General features: G+C 52.8%; 1 protein-coding gene across 1 annotated transcript in view; it reads right to left on the minus strand.

Moving 5' to 3' along the window:
- Positions 1 to 3,794: 3,794 nt before the first annotated feature.
- Mmp17 (matrix metallopeptidase 17) overlaps positions 3,795 to 17,364 on the minus strand; it is a 21,489-nt gene continuing 7,919 nt past the window's right edge. The window contains exons 2-10 of the mRNA XM_028766240.1: positions 14,859 to 14,991; positions 14,457 to 14,586; positions 13,859 to 14,142; positions 13,097 to 13,273; positions 11,090 to 11,189; positions 7,388 to 7,470; positions 7,150 to 7,302; positions 4,942 to 5,199; positions 3,795 to 4,373 (exon numbers count right to left, since the gene is read on the minus strand). Of these exons, the coding sequence (XP_028622073.1) occupies positions 4,084 to 4,373; positions 4,942 to 5,199; positions 7,150 to 7,302; positions 7,388 to 7,470; positions 11,090 to 11,189; positions 13,097 to 13,273; positions 13,859 to 14,142; positions 14,457 to 14,586; positions 14,859 to 14,991 (1,608 nt within the window). The 3' untranslated portion in view covers positions 3,795 to 4,083. The remainder of the gene's footprint in view (positions 4,374 to 4,941; positions 5,200 to 7,149; positions 7,303 to 7,387; positions 7,471 to 11,089; positions 11,190 to 13,096; positions 13,274 to 13,858; positions 14,143 to 14,456; positions 14,587 to 14,858; positions 14,992 to 17,364) is intronic.

Below are 17,364 nucleotides of genomic sequence, written 5' to 3' on the forward strand. Positions count from 1 at the left end.
TTGAGAACCACTGCTCTAGACACAGATATGCAGAAAGTCCTAAGATAGAGACAGGAAGGAAGCCATGGACTGGAACAGATGAAGAAAGACAGAGATAGCAACAGGAGCGACTGAGACAACTGGAGACACAGGCCCATAGAGAACACTTCCGCCACAGCTGAGACCCTGGGGCTCGGGAAGAGGCTCTTGCCGGGACAGCCCTGGAAGATGCTGCCAGTGGCCCAGGCACCCAGCATGGTATGCTCTCACTCAAGATCTAACCTGCATATGGCCTGGACAGCAGGGAGAGGGCCCTGAGCCTGCATGTCAGGTATCCATTGTGTGCCAGGTTTTACAAACTCGCCACCCGTTGGCTCTCAGTTCCCTCATCTGGAACAGGAAGTAGCTGCCTCTACTCTCTCCAGGGTTGCTTCAGGATTCAGGTGAGTGTGTCTTTGCGGTGCCTTGAGCACACAAGCTGCTAACTGTGGCAGTTCTTGGGGTGAGCCAGGCAGTGTGGCCCTCGTCTCCTCCCTGATGCATTTGTTTGGCTTGGCATGAGCGCCTACCTTCCAGTATATTAAAGGCTACCATTGTGCCACCCCAGCCCTTCACGTTGGCATACTGATCCCAAGGTAATAGGGCTGGGATTGTTTAGGGCTAGGAGGGAATGTGAAGCATGGCCTGCAGAATGGTGGTTTTGGTTTTGGTTAAAGACAGGGTCTTGCTGTGTAGCCCTGACTGAACTGGAACTCACTACGCCGCCAGTGTTGACTCAGAGCTCACAGAGAGCCACCTGCCTCTGCTTCCAAGTGATGAGCATGCACCACGATACCTTGTAGGATGGTACCTTTTTAACAAGAAAAAAGAAATCACGCCATTTATCTTGTGTGGGTGTGGCAATGTGTCTCCTGCAACATGTATGAAGGTCCTGGGTCGCCATGGAGGAATTTGCTCTTTCCTTCCCTCACAGGGGTCCTGAACTCAAGTCCTCGGGCTCGGTGGCAGATGCCTTTACAGACCGAATCGTCTTGCTAGCCCAGGATGGTACGTTAAAGGACTCACAGTATCCCCTGTCTGGCCTGTGCAGAGAGGCACGCAGCAATATCATAAAACACATGGGCCCCAGCAGAGCATTCTCCTGTCCAGCTGCTGAGCACAACCTGGCAGGAGCCCATGCTTTTGCACCTACCTGCTCTGCTCTCCCAGGAATGGAAAGGGCCAAACAGGGTATGAGAGGGCGATTGAGAGAACTCTGACCCTTGAGATGATATACAGGCCCTGACTGGACTCCCAGCCACCAGCAACATGGAAACCAGCCAGGTCAGATAAAGATGCTAGGCCTTGTTGTAAAATGGGAGTTGGGCCGGCTGTGACCTGGCTCTTGAAGCCACACAGGGGTTCCTTCATCTTCTTCCCATACACAGAGCACGTGTTTGCTTATAAGACTCAAGAGCCCATGACTACCCTTGTGGGGTACTAGGCCCTCCCTGGGTGGTGTCAGTCCTCAGACCTCTTTCCTGGAGTTTCACCGTGGTCACAGGAGGGCCAGCTCAGCACAGGACTCAGACCTCAGAAGTCAGAATGACGGAGAAATATGTGTTTAGCAGCAATTTGTCTAGAGAGGACGCCATGTGGTATCACGACGGGTGTTGCTGGAGGGCAAGAGCTGAATGTGATCTCCGGAAGCTTCAGGTAGGTCAATCAGACATGCAGGGGTCGGGAGAGACCAGGCAGCAGAGCCTGGGGAGGAGTCAGTGGAGTGGGGGACATGGCACTGGGTTAGCTTTTTTTGTGGAGAGGATGTGATCAGGACACATAAAGACGACAATGAGGGAGCCTCAAAATATAATAGCCTGGGGCTGGACAGATGGCTCGGTGGTTAAGAGCACTGACTGCTCTTCCAGAGGTCCTGAGTTCAATTCCCAGCAACCACATGGTGGCTCACAACCATAAAGGGATCTGATGCCCTCTTCTGGTGTGTCTGAAGACAGCAACAGTGTAGTCATACATTAAATGAATAAATAAATCTTTGAAAAAAAATCTGATAGCCTGGGATTCCCCAGGTTTTCTGGAGAGCACGTCCTCAGGGGGAGTCATGTCCAGAGTCTGCATCATATCCAACAACCTGGGGGTGGGGCAGACGCTCTTATTTTCTTCCTGAACGTCATAAAACACAGGGGCCCCAGCAGAGCATCCTGTCCTGCTGCAGAGCGAGCCTGCAGGAGTCTGTGTAGTATTAGCACCTACCTGCTCTGCTCTCCCTGAGAGACCCTTGACTGCAGCAATGGAGACAGGCAGGGCATGGGAGGGCAGTTCAGAGAACTCTGTCCATTTGACCCAAGACCAGAGGTACAGAGAACTTTTTGGGTGGTGGTGGGGGCAGGGGCGGGTTGTACAGGAGATCAAACCTAAAGCCTTACCACAAGCTGTCAACCTGTCCAGTGTACAAAATTTTTATTAAGAGTTTGGGTTTTAAAATGAGTGAGACACCAGCATCTAGACAGACTCCAGCCTGCCGGCCTGGCTTTCAGTGCTATGTGACAAAGACTTTTGGACCTTCCCTGTGACTGTACAGGACAGCTGTGTCCTGCAGGCTGGTGGACAACATGGGACATCATAGGAACGTGCTTTGATATAAGGGCAGAGTGGGGTGGCTTCCATGACAGGGACGCCTCACCGCCCCCCCCCACCTCTAACTCTGTCCTGCCTAGTCTGACAGGTGGGTGGAGGGTGTAGCCAGGCTTGGGAAAGGAAAGAGGGTAGAAACCCAGCCCCCGTTTGGCTACTTGCTCATCCTGACAACACTCAAACCTGGCCTGGGGTGTATAGAAGCCTTTCTTACCTGAGATGGGACCGGGCCAGTTGGGGAGGGGGAGGGGTGTGTGTATGTGTGTGATCACTAATTTTCATCTCGTGCCCAATGACAGAAACTGTTTACCCTACAGCCAAGCCTACATGGGTGGGTCCGTCTCGTCCCAGAACCTTTGAACTTGGCAGTTCCTTCCTGGGGGCTCATCACCCCCATCTTGGGTTCTACCTCAGTCCTTGCTCAGAGTTCTTCCTGGAGCATGGAGGCTTGTCACCCAGAGCAGCAATTCGTGCCCAGCTCCTACATCTGCAAGTCAGGCGTGACTCTGTCATGATGCCCGAGGACCCTGACACTGTTATCCCTGCAGCTCCCCCGTCGCTATCTTCCTGTGCTCCCCCGACCATTCTCCTTCCCTAACTGAACACCCACTTTTATTCCAGGTGTTAGAAGCCCCTCCACAGCTGGGGAGGGGACAGCCGTGAGGCTAAGCTGCAGGGTCTTAGTCCAGAACTCTATGGGGCATCTTGCTGAAGCAATGGGTACTGACAGATGAAGAGATACCACTACAGGCACCGCCCACCCCCCAGTCAACAGCACCCGAGGGAGGCCCACAATGCTCTCCTGGCCACAGAGAGGGAGATTAACAGGACACAGCCTCCACGTCTAGCTTGTCTAGGATGAGGAGAGATGGCCGTGCTCCTGATGGTTGGAGCAAGGTGCCTGGCCAGCATCTGGGTACCTGTGGGCAGATCCTGAGTGTGACTGGTCCCCTGTATCAGCAGGTACGGCGCTGGCTGCTGCAAACGGCAGTGGATGAGGCTTCTGGGTAGGTGCCCTTCTCCCACCCTGTTCCCCATCGGGGCATCAACTCCCTCACTTGTGAAACAAGGCACGGCGGCCCCCATGGACACCACGAGGAACCCCCGTTTGTCCCCATCATCCCACGTGCAGATGCCGTCAGAGGCGCTCAGGTGCAGACAAGGCATCCCGGGGTTGTGACAGCTGGGCTTGGGCAGCTCAGCAAGGTGCAACGAAGCAGCATGATGTGCAGAAGGGGGCGGAGCGCTGCCTGAGGCCGCTCCAGGTAGGAAAGGTGTGCGTGGATGCCACTTGGTGGGACGTCCCGTCCCAGCTGGAGACCACGCCAGCAGATGGCACAGCACCCCTGGGTTCAGTGGAAGGAAGGAAGGAAGAAAGGATGGAGCGAGGGACCAGGGGCTTGGAGCACAAGACTACTGGCCAGTGTGTCCCTGCCCCCCTTGGCTCCTTGATCCGCAAGACCGGCACTGCCCTCAGGATGCCTTGGCAGAGACTGAGGTCCACAGGCCCCACAGCAGTGGCGTCAGCAGCAGCAGAGATGGCACTGTAGACCTGTGTGCGGCTGAAGTGCAGGAACACACTGCCAGACCATCCTGGGCCCCGCTGCGGCCCTGGGGGCCGGGCCCTACATCCTCCGCCTCCGCCAGTGGCTCGCCACATACCAGCCAGTCCCGGGCTGTAGACTGTGGGTACCCAGGGGCTGCCTCCAGCTCACCATCCAGCACTTTCCAGTACTCCTGGCCTCGGAAGAAATAGGATGCACCTGCGTGAGGGGAGGAGGAGGAAGACTGAGCTACCGGCTCAGTCACAGGGTGGGTGGAGAGGCCCGCTGGCTGCGGATGGGATGCTTGGCTGAGCTTGGGTCGGGGGCTGGGTGGGGAGCAGGCTTAGGACATTTTAGGCTGCCTGGGCCACACCTGTCAGAAGCATGGGGCTGATTTGGCCAGCTGGAGGAGACTGTAGGACACAGGGATGGATTGTCAACCGCTATTCTTCTTTGCCAGAGTTTACCTAGCACCTGCTCTGTGAACATCTCTGTTTGTGTGTGTGTGTGTGTGTGTGTGTGTGTGCGCGCGTGTGTGTGGGGGGAACTCTTAGAAAAACATACAAAGGCTGGAAGTCCAGCGCGTCTGGGGAGTGAAAAGCAGGTTGCTATGGGTAGAGGGAGGGAGAGAGCAAAGCCAGAGAGGTGAGGTCCTGGCCTCTCAGAGCTCTCACACACGTAAATGTGGGGTATACAGGAGGTCAGGGAATCCCATCCCCCAAACCCCATCTACAGACAAGGAACATGTCAGACAGCACTGCCCCCCGCCCCCCGGCCTGGTGCTCACCGTCAGACCAGCGCATGGCATCATCCAGCACGCTGGGGACACCTCTCCACAGGGGGCCCTGGGCAGGGTAGCCAGGGTCCATGCGCCGTGTGTGGTCATCATAGCGCCAGTACAGCTGGTCCTTAAAGAAATAAGTCCTGTCATTGTGGGCCCAGGAGAAGACAGCATCGATGCCACCTGGAGGGAGGCTGAAGTCGGAGACGGGTCGCGGGTACCCTTCCTCTACGTTGTTGTCCTTAAACACCCAGTATCTGTCTCCTGGTGGTGAGAGAAAGAGCCATGGGCTGAGGCAAAGGCTCCAGTCTTGACTTCTCCCGATGTCCCCCCACCTTCGCCCAGGTGGCAGGACAAGGTAGTAACCCCATCTCATCACGTCGGACATTTAATGAGCATCTACTGTTTGCTTGGTGCAGGTCATTCAGATAACCAGTGCCTGAGAATCAGGTCCTCTTCTCACAGCCACTTAGAGACAAGGAACCAAGATACCTGTTACCCTGCTCCATTGAGTGTGTGTGTGTGTATCTTAATCAAAATCAAATAGTACATCTTAAACCCTTTTAAAGACAGGGTTTCATGTGACCCAGGCCAGTCTCAAACTCACTATGTAGCCCAAGGATGACCTTGAACTTCTGGTCCGCCTGCCTCCCTTATCTGAACGCTAGGATTCAAGGTGTGGCGCACCATACGCTATCACAAGTGAGACGCAGTGTCCCTGTGAGACACTGGACTAAGACGTTGAAGAGCCCTTGGGCTCAGTGGGAACAAGGATGGAGATGCAGGCTGGAGCAAGGCAGTGTCAGGGGAACAGGCAGGCTCCCATCCAGGGGTGCAGTATGTGGGATAGACCCAGGGCGAGATGCTCTGGTAGCTCTTGCTATTTCCGGGCCCTCCTGGTAACTATAGGGTGGAGATGGTAATATCATGAAGAATCCTGTGCTTACGCCATGTCCAGACCACCACCAAATAGAATGGATCAGGACACCCGTGGGTGACACTCCTTAATCTACGACACAAGAGGGGTGGAACCTGGGTCAATGCTGAAGCCCTGAAGGAATGAATGTTCTAGATTGGAAACCAAAGACACCACAATGCAAGGGGCGACCCTGGTGACACCAGAGTGGGTGTCTAGGGACGAAATGTATAGTCACTGTGCTGTGTTCTCGTTGGCTTCGGCTTCCCAGCTCGGTAGTGGGCTGGATTGCTGCTGCTCGTATTCTACTGCTAATCTGGTCCCCAAAACTGGCTGCCCCAGAGATGAAAGAGTCGGCAAGTTAGACTCTAGCTGAGTGACCCTGCCCCCAGTTAACTGTGATTGGAAAATAAAGATGCCAACAGCCAATAGCTGGGCAGAAGAGGCATAGGTGGGGGTTTAGGTTTTGCAGGCTTAGAGAAGAAGAATGTATGAGAGAGGAGGAAGGAGAAGCCACCATGGGTTAAGGGTCAGGAGAATGTGGCCCTGAGGGATGTCCAATTGGAAGACCATTAAAAGCAGCCCAGATGGGAATACAGTAAATAGTAATAACTTGGGGAGGTGGGGAGGGGTGGGGAGGTAGGAGGGTAGGGGGATGGGAGTGGGAGTGGGTAGGAGGGATGGAAGGATGGGTGAGTGGGATGGTGGGGAGGTAGGAGGGGTGGGAGATGGGGAGGGGAGGTAGGAGGGATGGAAGGATGGGTGGGTGGGATGGTGGGGAGGTAGGAGGGGTGGGATGGGGGCGGGGTTGGAGTGAGGGCAGCCTGGACAGAGGCTGCAGCCTTGCATTCCCCTTGCATTTCACAGCCTTTGAGCCCCAGCTAACTCTCTTACTTCTCTGACTGTAGAGAGGCTGTCTCTGCCTCGGGGTCTTCACATTAGCTGTGAATCTGGGGGTCTGCTCAATGGCAGGGCCCTAGATAGCCTTTGCCTGCCTTAGTTTGCTCTCTCCGTCGCTTCCTAATGCTGCTTCAAATAAACTCCTTCCTCTGAGTAGGAATTTTCATCCCTCCCAACATCAGACGTCCACCCGCATGCCCTGGGAAGAGAGTTTTCCTCTTTTGGCTTATTGTGTGTCTACAGCGCCCCCTACAGGACTAGCCGCCAGTAGGCGACAATACGCACTTCCAATGAGTACAGCCGCTCTCAGACTGGTGGCTCGAGGTTGGCAGGGTGCAGGGGGAGGCTGAAGGCGGCCAGGGCAAACTGTGGCATGCACGTGGAGGCAGCTCACTCACCTTTGAAGAAGACAATCTTGTGGTCACTGGTACGCTCATACACCGCGTCCACGCTGTCCAGGTGCAGCGGCAGGCCCCGCCAGAAGCGATGCATTTGAGCCGGCTGCAGAGACACCAAGTGTCGGTCCCGGGTCAGCCGCCAGAAATACTTGCCTGGGTGAGGAAAGGGAAGGTGGCTACCACAGCCTTCTGTGGCTATAGGGATCTGACCTTCCATTCCGCGGCACCCCAGGGTTACCTTTGAAGAAGAATGCTTCCCCACGAATCTGGGCCACAGCATCAAAGTGGGCAGTGCACCTATGAGGCACATCCTTCTGGGGCCTGCGGGGCAGAATGTGAGATAGGCTGAGGGGGAGAACACCCAACCTAAGCAGCTGGATGAGCTACTCTTGCCACAATCATGGGGGCGAGCAACCTGGAAAGCCCCACAACAACCCTGTGTCCACAAGGTAGCCAGTGCCTACTCGGCAAACAAGGTCAATTAGAACTAAGGCCCAAGAAGACTATAAGTTACTTTGTGAGTCTAGCCCAGGCTATATGAGACTAGCTCAAACACCAAAGCCAACTCCCCCAAACCTGAAATACCAGACAATAACACCAACACCCCAAAACAAACCAATAACAGTGACTAAAAACAAACAAACAAACAAACAAGCAAACAATGTGAGTTTAACTCAAGTTTGTGGACACACCATGCCTATAATCCTTTACTCTGGAGGTTGAGGCAGGAAGATCACCAGGTCCTGTCAGCTTGGATGTTAGGTTAAAATAGCCTGGGAATGAAAAACATTCAAAACCTTCCTAGGAGGGATGGTCGTGCTATTTAGAAGGAAATAAAACTCCCAAGTCGCAGGAAGTTCCTGAAACTTACAAGATTCAGAGGGCCCCCTCCTAAAGTTATAGAAGATGGCTGGGGGAGAGAAGCCTCTCCAATTGGCTGAGCTATCTGCCAATCACACAGTTCCAAGGATGCTGTTTTGAGATCTCACCCAGGCTGGGGTGGGCTTTTCAGTAATGCAGCTGCCTTCATATCACCCATCCTCTTGTAAGTAATCCTTACCCTCTCACCTCTGAGTAGTCCCAGAAAACTCACTGGTTCACTAGGCTAGACTAGAATCCTTTCTTTGGTCTGCTGTGGGGCCCTATGTAGGATGAGGAAATGTTCTATAACTCCCTAGGAAGTCATTTAAACTGGGCTCCAGTTAGACTTTGTCTGAAATAGAGCTTCTCAGGAAACAACCTACAGAGCCACATACAGCAGAGTGAGCATGCATGACAAGGAGCTGGAGAAACGGCACGGTGTTCAAGGGTATTTTCTGCTAGCTGAACATGGAGGGGGGGCCGCCTTTAATCCTAGTAACTCAGGAGGCAGAGGCAGGCGGATCTCTGTGAGTTCAAGGCCAGCATGATCTACATAGTGAATCTCAGGACAGCCATGGCTACATAGTAAGATCCTGTCTCAAAACCAACCAACAAGTATGTTCTGCTATGGCAGAGGACTCAGGTCAGTTCCTAACACCCACATCGGGTGGCCCAGAACAGCCTGCTACTCCAGCTCTAGCAGATCCAATGCCTCTGGTCTCTGTAGTACGTATATCCACAAAGAGACTCATATTTAAAAAAAAAAATCCTTAAAATAATAGCCAAGAAGTAAGAACGCCTTCTCAGTTTCCCAGGTAGATAAGAGTCTCAGCATGTACAGCCTGGTGGGTAAGGGTTGGGGTGAGTGTTCGCTGATGTACACTGTAGATGAGCCAGTGTCACACTTCAGAGGCTGGGTGGGTCCTGTCACCACAGAGCTGAGTGTGCAAGCGTGGATCCCCAGAGCACTGGTCTATACAAAGGGGACTGAGAGTAGAGCCATGGGTAGGAGCCAGCAGAGGTGATTGACAGCAGAGGGGGGCCTGATGGAGACCTGAGGGCATTTACTGAGAGGCAGCCTGTCCTCAGGCTCTGCCGCAGAGGGCTCCCCAGGAAATTCCTGCAGAGCCACACAGCAGTAAGGAAACTCAAGCTCTGACAAGGTGCAGAAATCCTTGGACAGGGGACGGGATGGTAAGAGAAAAATAACTCTCGAGGGGTTATAGCTCAGTTATAGAATGTCCAAAACACGCAAGGTCCAGGGTTCAATTATCTCGTAAAGAAAAAACCAAGCGAGTGATGGCTTACGCCTAAATGCCAGCATTGGGGAGGCAGAGGCAGGATGTACACGTGCTTGAGGCTGGCCTATGCTGTGTAGCAAGTTCCAGGCCAGCCAGGATGACATGGCAAAATCCTATCTGAAAAGAATCGACAAGGGGTGAGTGCGGTGGCTCAGTTCATTAAAGTACTTGCTGTCAAGACTAATAACAAGACTTCACTCTCTAGAGTCAAGATGGTAGAAGGAGAGAACTCATTCCCGAGAGCTATCCTCGGACCTCTGCATACACTGTGGTATATGTGTGCTCACAACCTATACCACGCCAAAGACATGTATGTGTGTGCACATACATTCACACATATATATACTAATATATATTAATATATATAGTATATACATGCACAGTGGTATATATGTATATGTATTTGTATACATATATACACTAATATATTAGATATGTGTGTATACATATATATATATATACACACATACTAATATATTTTATATGTGTGTATGTGTATATACACATACACACACACACATAACCATCACAGGCTGGGGGTGTAGCTCAGGCTGTCCAGTATTTGCCTAGCATGCACAAAGTCCAGGATTCGATTCCCAGTACGGCATAGTCCTGGGCTAGTGGTACATGCCTGTAACCCCCACACTTGGAAACTAGAGGCAGGAGGCAGGAGGCTGTCTTCATCCTTAGCTACGTAGAGCGTTTGAAGCCAACCTGGGATAGATGAGACCCTACCTCAAAACCAAACCAAACGGAAAGTACCAACCAACCAAAACATCCCAGGGTTTGGGGTACATCTCAGGACACCTACCTTGTATGCACACACAGCCCCAACACAGGAAACATACACACACATACAAAACAAAACCGAAAACCTTGGACAGATAGGAAATCATGGTAGGCCGAGCATATTTACTCCTGTCTACAATCCCAGCCCTTGGAGGCTGTCAGAAAAATTTCAGCAGTTCAAGACCAGCCTGGGCTACAGACAAAGGCATTGTCCCGTTTCCCCACCCCCACCCCACCCCCCAAACCCAACCAAACCAAACCAACCACCAACCAACCCAGATCAAGCAGAGCAGTACTTTGATTGCAAAGGCAGTTCATGGCACATACAGCGAAGCCAAGTGTAGTGCCATCCATCACAGAAGCAAGAAGAAGAAGCCCAAACCGTGGGTGGGCACAGCAAGGAGGCAGGGGGGTGGGGGGTGGGGTCAGGGAAGAGAAGGGACAGGCTGAGTAACAAAAGGCTGTGACCATGGGAACGCTTAACTGAGTCCTTCTATTATTGAACCCAGCTACAATGCTGACAGCCCCAGCCACAGGGACAGGGTATGGATGTGTAGGGGGGGCGGCAATAGGGGACACATAGCATGGGGTATAGGGGACAGGAGACTGAGTGGTTAAGCTTAGCTCTCAGTCAAAATGCACTAAAACCCTGTGTCCTCTATACCCCAAACAAATGCTGGTGGCGGATTAGCCACCAGGGTCCTGGGCTTAGTGAAGCAGGCTATAGAAGAGGAAGGAATTGAGATTCACTGTAGCTCCGGGGTGGGGGGGGGGGGGAGGGGGTTGCGGGGGGAACATCTCCTCTCCCCTCCCCCATTTCCTACTGAGAAGTTTAAGAGAAGAAAGTTTCCCCCCTGAGCCAGTCAGTGTGTGTGACAGTGCCTTCTTCCCCAGGATCTTGGGCTATCCTGGGGTACTATGTGCTCAGAAGGGGCAGCATTGGACAAGGACAGGCTGGCCAAGGTATAGTGACAAAGGACATGACTTACGGAGTGCTAGACCGATTGTTGGGGGGTTCTGGCAGCAGGGGTGGTTCCTCGGGCTCTGGGGTATCCAGCTGGGCAGTAGGGGACACAGATTCCCGCACACCTGTGGAGACAGAAAGACTGTTCAACGGAGGCCCCTAGCCCGCCCTGCCTTTCCAAGGGCTCTGGGCATGGGGCTTGGGCCATGAGACTGGCAGGTGGTTTCCTGGCATTTCTATTCAGCTGACTGGCTGTCGAGGTGGGGCAGACCACCGCAGCACACCTGTGAACTATGCTCTGCCCCAGAGCTTGTCTAGAGCATCAGCGTCCCTAGCCACCACACCCCTGGGTGGACACCACGGAAAGATGGAAGCCAGGAGAGCTACGAAAATCTGCAGCAGTGTCCACAGTGCTGGTCACAAGAGCCTGACAGGGAAATGACCCAGTGTTCAGTGCTAGGCTCGTTTAGAGATGAAAAGGGACCCGATCTGATTCCTGTGGGAGAGAAATCTTAAAAATCCCTCACTTGGGGGAAAAAAAACCCCACTAGCTACAGAAGGCCTCATTCTGTATGGCTGTTTCCCCAGAGTGTCTCACATCAGGCAATCCTCAGAGACAGCTCTCCTTAGGGGCTATTTTAAGGTAGTGAGAGTCTTGGAGTGGTGCTTGCAGAAAGCTCTGACTATGCCAACCTTACATGTGTGCACCCTTGGAGACAGGGAATTTTACTGCATTGCAAACAGCACACAGGAGCTGGAGAGGTGGCTCAGCCGTTCAGTACACTGACTGCTCTTGCAGAGGACCTGGGTTCGGTTCCCAGCACCCACACATCTTACAACTGCCTGTAACTCCAGTTCCAGGAGATCCAATGCCCTTTCCTGACTTCCCCCGGGCACCGGGCACGCATGTGGTACACATACATACACGCAAGCAAAAAAATTTCCATTCATAAAAAGAAAAATCACACACAAATCTGGAGAGGTAGCTTGCTGGATACGGGCACTTGGTACCCTTGCAAAGGACCTGGGTTAGGTTCCCAGCATCCACACGGTGGTTCACAAACTGCCTGTAACTCTAGTTCCAGAGGCTCTGGTGCCCTCTTCTGACCTCTGTGGGGACCTGCAGGCATGTGGTGCACATACAAATTAAAAAAAAATCTGCAAAAACAAACAAAAGCACCACCACCATAAAGAACAAAACAACAAAACCCCCCACTCAGATGGGGTTGGGGAGTGGGAGGGACTTGGAATAAGGTTAGGGAGGTGCAGGCTGAGGCTGGAGGTGGTCAGGTTGTCTCTACTAGAGCAGAATGATGTTTCTGTATTCCAAATATCCTTCCTCCCAGGGCATCATCTTCCAGATGGGCACGGGGACAGAGACACCTCTCTTTACTTTCTGATGTGTCTTGGGAGTGGAGCTGGGCCAGACCTGGTTCCCGTTTTGGCTGTTAACATTCCTGTGGAGCTATTCCAGGCAAGCTGCCTGCCTCTCGCTGTCAGGGCTCTACCCTGGCAAGCTACCTTGCTTCTCGGTCCTGTGGGCTACTCTGGGCAACATGCCTGACTTTTAGTCCTATCGGGATATCTTCACACTCTTATGGGCTATCCTGGGCAGAATGCTCCTGTCCTTGATCCTGTAGAAATATTCAAGCTTATGAGCTATCTAAGACAAGCTGCAGGACCCGGGCCAACCCCATGGCTACTGTTCTTCCCTTAGTTATATGATTAGATGGTTAATTTAGCACATGCCCAGTAGGTCTGGGTCCATTTCACCATTGCCGAGACCCTTCAAACCTTTGAGGAACCGATGTGAAATCCCCAGGGCTCTAAGTACCAGAGGCATCAGTCCTAGAAGGCAGAGAGGCCTGTGTCCCATGTCCTGTGCTTCTCTCCTCTTTCTGTCCCATCCTCAGTAGACGTCATGTGCCCACAGTGTTCTAGACTAAGATGATCAGAACTTCTTACTACCTGGGGGCATTTGTTCCTAGCCCCACCCTCCACGTGGTCCACACTGGGCTTTGGGGACACTCACCGTACAACTGCCAGACACGCACCCTGTCCTCATAGGGGAGCCCGTACCGTAGCGGGTCACCCACGGGGCCTTGGTAGTACGGCCGCATGATGGAGCTTGGGGTGGCAACATGGCTCAAACCAATGGCATGTCCAAACTCATGGACAGCCACCGCAAACAGGTCCATCCCGTGGGCATCTGAGGACACAGAAACTGCATGAGCAAAGGAGGATGGGACCTCCTTGCTAATGATAGTGCTGGAATACAGAGCTCAGTGGGGGTTGGGGGGAGTTCTGCATCCTGGCTGTGCTGGGGGCTCGAATTAGCCAGATGCATGCTGTGTCTATGAGACTGTGCGGGACTCCCTGTGTGGCTGGAAGGAGTTTCCCAGGGATCTCTTAACGTCTTCATGCTATGGCCAGGCCATAGTGGTGACATCCCAGATTCGGAGGATTTTATAAGCTCAAATACAGTAGTGTCAACCCCCTACACTCTATGTGAGAGGTTTGGGCTCCTGTGCACTGGGCAGGGAACTGGTCAGGTTTGCCAAGCTGACTGCAGACACCTTGTGGATCGGTGCCACGAGAAGAGCCCAACAGGTCTCAGCCAGTGGCTAACTTAGGAGTTGAGTAGGGTTGAACTCTTTAAGCCTATGTGCGGACTCCTTCTGGGGTCACAGCTGCATCTACCTTTTATAGGTTCGACTGTGGGGTCTGCAGGGCCCACAGAGACTGACTCCCCAGGTCCAGGGTCCCACCTACTCAGGACCCGTCCCCCACCCACCTGAGGAACGGAAGGTCCATGACTCATCGTCATCAAAGTGGGTGTCCCCTGCCGTGTGGTGGTCACCAGGGAAGAACGCGTGGGCCACTGTGCCACCGGGGCCATCAAAAGGGTAGCCGTCATTGTGGTCCGCCTTGGAGAAGTCAATCTGGATGTCTGCCGTGTTGCCCGCTACCTCGTGGAAGTTCAAGGGTGTGATGTCACTCCAGACTTTGAGGGCGTAGTACATGAGTGCACGCACAGTGTCCCGGCCCAGGGGTGAGTCCCGTGGGAATGTCCGGACCCTAGGGTCAGGGTCAGAGTGGAGGCCAGCTGTCTCTGAGGCCTTTCTGGACCTCTCACTGGGGTGAAGTGTTGCCTCTCCTTAATATGAGTGTCCCCTATTGTCAGCCTTTTCTTAGTCTCCAGGAGATGAATGCATAGGAGGCCATAATAAGCAAGTGTCAGCTTTCCAGATGGCCCGGGTGACGGGTTCCTCAGAGCCTGCCCCACCCTCTAGTCTACACAGGGGTGGGACTCTCGCTGACCTGGTCTGGCCCCAAGGATGGCAGAGGATAGAGAGATGCTAACCTGGCGGGCCCCCACCCTGGCCACGCACCTCCAAGAAAGGTTCCTCTTGCTCCATTTGGTTGGTGGCGGAGTCTGCCGCTTCCTTCTCGATTGGGCCCCAGGGGGCAGGTCCGGAAGGGAGCAGCGAGGGGTCTTCATCAGGGCCAGAGTAGCCTCATCTGTACAGTATACACAGGTCAGTAAGTAGGCCTGACTCCATCTCCCCAGTGAAGACCCCAGAGCTCCCTCAGGGCTGATGGCCCCAAGGCCAGGTATGCTCAAGCCCCACCTATCCCCAGCCAGGTTAAGTTAGCATTCAAGTCCACGGCTCTAGCCAGCCTGAGTCCTCAGTGGCTAATTTCAGGGCCCCGAGCAGCCAGGAATGGTATGACCAGGCTAGCATAGCCCTGATGGAACCAAGGAGCCTCCTGGTTCCTCCCAGAGAACTGACCCAGGATGCCAGTGGTCTCCAGACCGCCAAACTGCTGCATGGCAGTGATAGCCTTGGACAGTTCCTCCTGTGTCTGCAGCTGCCCTGTTGCCGGATCTGCAGGCGGCAGGTAGCCAAACCTGCTTAGCCACTCCTGGGGACACAGAACACAGTGAGAGGTTATTGGGGTAGAGTCCACCTGAGAAGGAGCTGCCCAAGCTCAAAACTGTTGCAGGGGAAATGCCTCTTGAGCCCTGGTCGCCCCTACCCCCGCCCCCCATCCCTGTCCTTAGATCGGAGTTATAAGCAGATAATAAATAGGATGCCTGAGAGGTGGGTGAACATGTGCAGCAGCAACATTTGCTAACAACCACCAGATGGCGCTGGAGTCCACATGCTGATTGTGATAACCACCCTGCCTGAAGCTAGCATCTGGCTGGCTCTAGCTGACCCAGAAGGTTGTGCAGGGCAGGGTGCTCTGAGCCAAAACCACCCTCCTTTTCAAGGCACAAACAAAGAGGCCCAACCCTGAAGACTAATTTCCTTCCATATCATTTAAACACACACACACATACACACACACACACACACACACACACACACATTGAAACAAGGTCTTACTGTAAAGTCTTGGCTGGCTATGTATATCAGGTTAATCTTAAAATCCCAGTCTGCTTCTGCCTTCCACGTGCTGGGGTTAAATGTGTCTGCCACCATATCCAGCTACCCCTGCCCTTTGAGACAGGGTCTCACGAAGCCCAATCTGGCTTCGAATTTAACCTTGTAGCCCAAAATGACCTTGAACTCTGACTCTCCTGCTTCCAGTGCCCAAAGGATGGTATTATAGGCGTGCACTATCAAGCCTGCTTTGTGTAGTGTTAAGGCTAGAACCCATGGCTTTGTGTATGCTATGCAAGCCATCTCCTCAACTTCTTCTTTTTTAAATGTTGAATTACCCAGCTGTGGTGGTGCACGTCTTTAATCCTAGCACTTGGAAAGCTGAAGCAGGCAGATCTCTGAAAGTTCGAGGCCAGCCTGATCTACACAGAGAGTGTTCCAGGACAGCGGGGGCTACATAGAGAGATCCTGACTAAAAAAAAAAAAAAAGACAACAAAAAAGTTTAATTATGGGGTTCTGTATGTCTCTGCACGTGAATGCAGGTTGACCTCAGAGGCATGAAGCACCTTGGAGCTGAAGCTAAAAGATTCCAATGTGGGTGCTGGGAGCCCAGCTAGGGTCTTCTCCATGAGCAATAAGTATTCTTTTTAAAAAAATATTCTAGGGGCTAGAGAGATAGCTCAGAGGTTAAAAGCACTGACTGCTCTGCCAGAGGTCCTGAGTTCAATTCCCAGCAACCACACGGTGGCTCACAACCATCTGTAATGGGATCTAATGCCCTCTGCTGGTGTCTGAACAGAGTGACAGTGTACTCACATACATAAAATAAATAGATCTTTAAAAAATTATTCTAAATTAGAGTTGTGTGGTTTATTTTGTGTGAGAGTGTCTTGCCTGCATGTCTGTGTGTAGCCATATGCATGCTGGTTGACCACAGAGGTCAGAAGAGGGCCTCAGATTCCCAGAACTGAAGCTATGTCTGGTCTCAAACCTCCCATGCGATTACTGGGAATCGAACCCAGGTCCTCTGCAATAGCTCTTAACCACTGGGCCATGGATCCAGCAGCTCATCCAGCTCATCCCCTCCACCCCCACCTCCCCACCTCCCTACCCTCTCACCCCCTTTATGAGACACTGTCTTACCACGTAGCCCTGGTTGGCCCACAACTTGTTACGTAGGTTGGCTCTGAGCTTAGCGATCCTCCTGTTTCTGCCTCCCTAGAGACATTAAGATGTGTGCCATCACATCCAGTAACCTGCTTCTTTTTTTGATGGACACTTTAAAAAAAAATCAACCTGCCCATGTCCTTCCCTGGCCCTCCAGGTCCTGAGGATGCTACTCAGGCTCTGTCTCCTGGGCTAGCTGTTGATGCTGACTGACAGCTGTTGCTTGGGAACCCAGTGGATGTAGTGAGACCTGGCCTTCATCTCACTAGGACCCCTCAGGGCCTTAATCAAGGGGCAAGCTACCATGGCTAGGAGGTCCAGCCTGGATGGTGTAATTTGCATACAGCAGCAGTATACCTCCCACGTCCCCTCCTCAGACAACATGTACCCTTGCTGGGGTTGCTCTGTTTCAAAATTCCAATCCCTCCATGCAGCCAGGCAGGAAGCTGCCCGTGTGTTCGGGATGCCAGAGACCTGCTTCTAAGGCTGAAGGGCAGGACCTTCAAGGACAGAGCAACATTCTCCATAGCAGCCTGGAAGTAAGAGCTACACCCCTGGATGCAGGCCTAGATCTGTCTACTGTCCCATTTTGGATTCTGTTTGAGGCCAGCTTGAGTAAGATCCTGTTTTGACTTCTCTTCTCAAAAACTATTTTTTTAAAAAAAACATTTTGGTTATTGTCAAGTGTCAGAAAACACACACACACACACACACACACACACACACACACACACACACACA

This window comes from Grammomys surdaster, unplaced genomic scaffold (genome assembly GCF_004785775.1).
Source record: "Grammomys surdaster isolate TR1022 unplaced genomic scaffold, NIH_TR_1.0 166, whole genome shotgun sequence".
NCBI lineage: Eukaryota > Metazoa > Chordata > Mammalia > Rodentia > Muridae > Grammomys > Grammomys surdaster.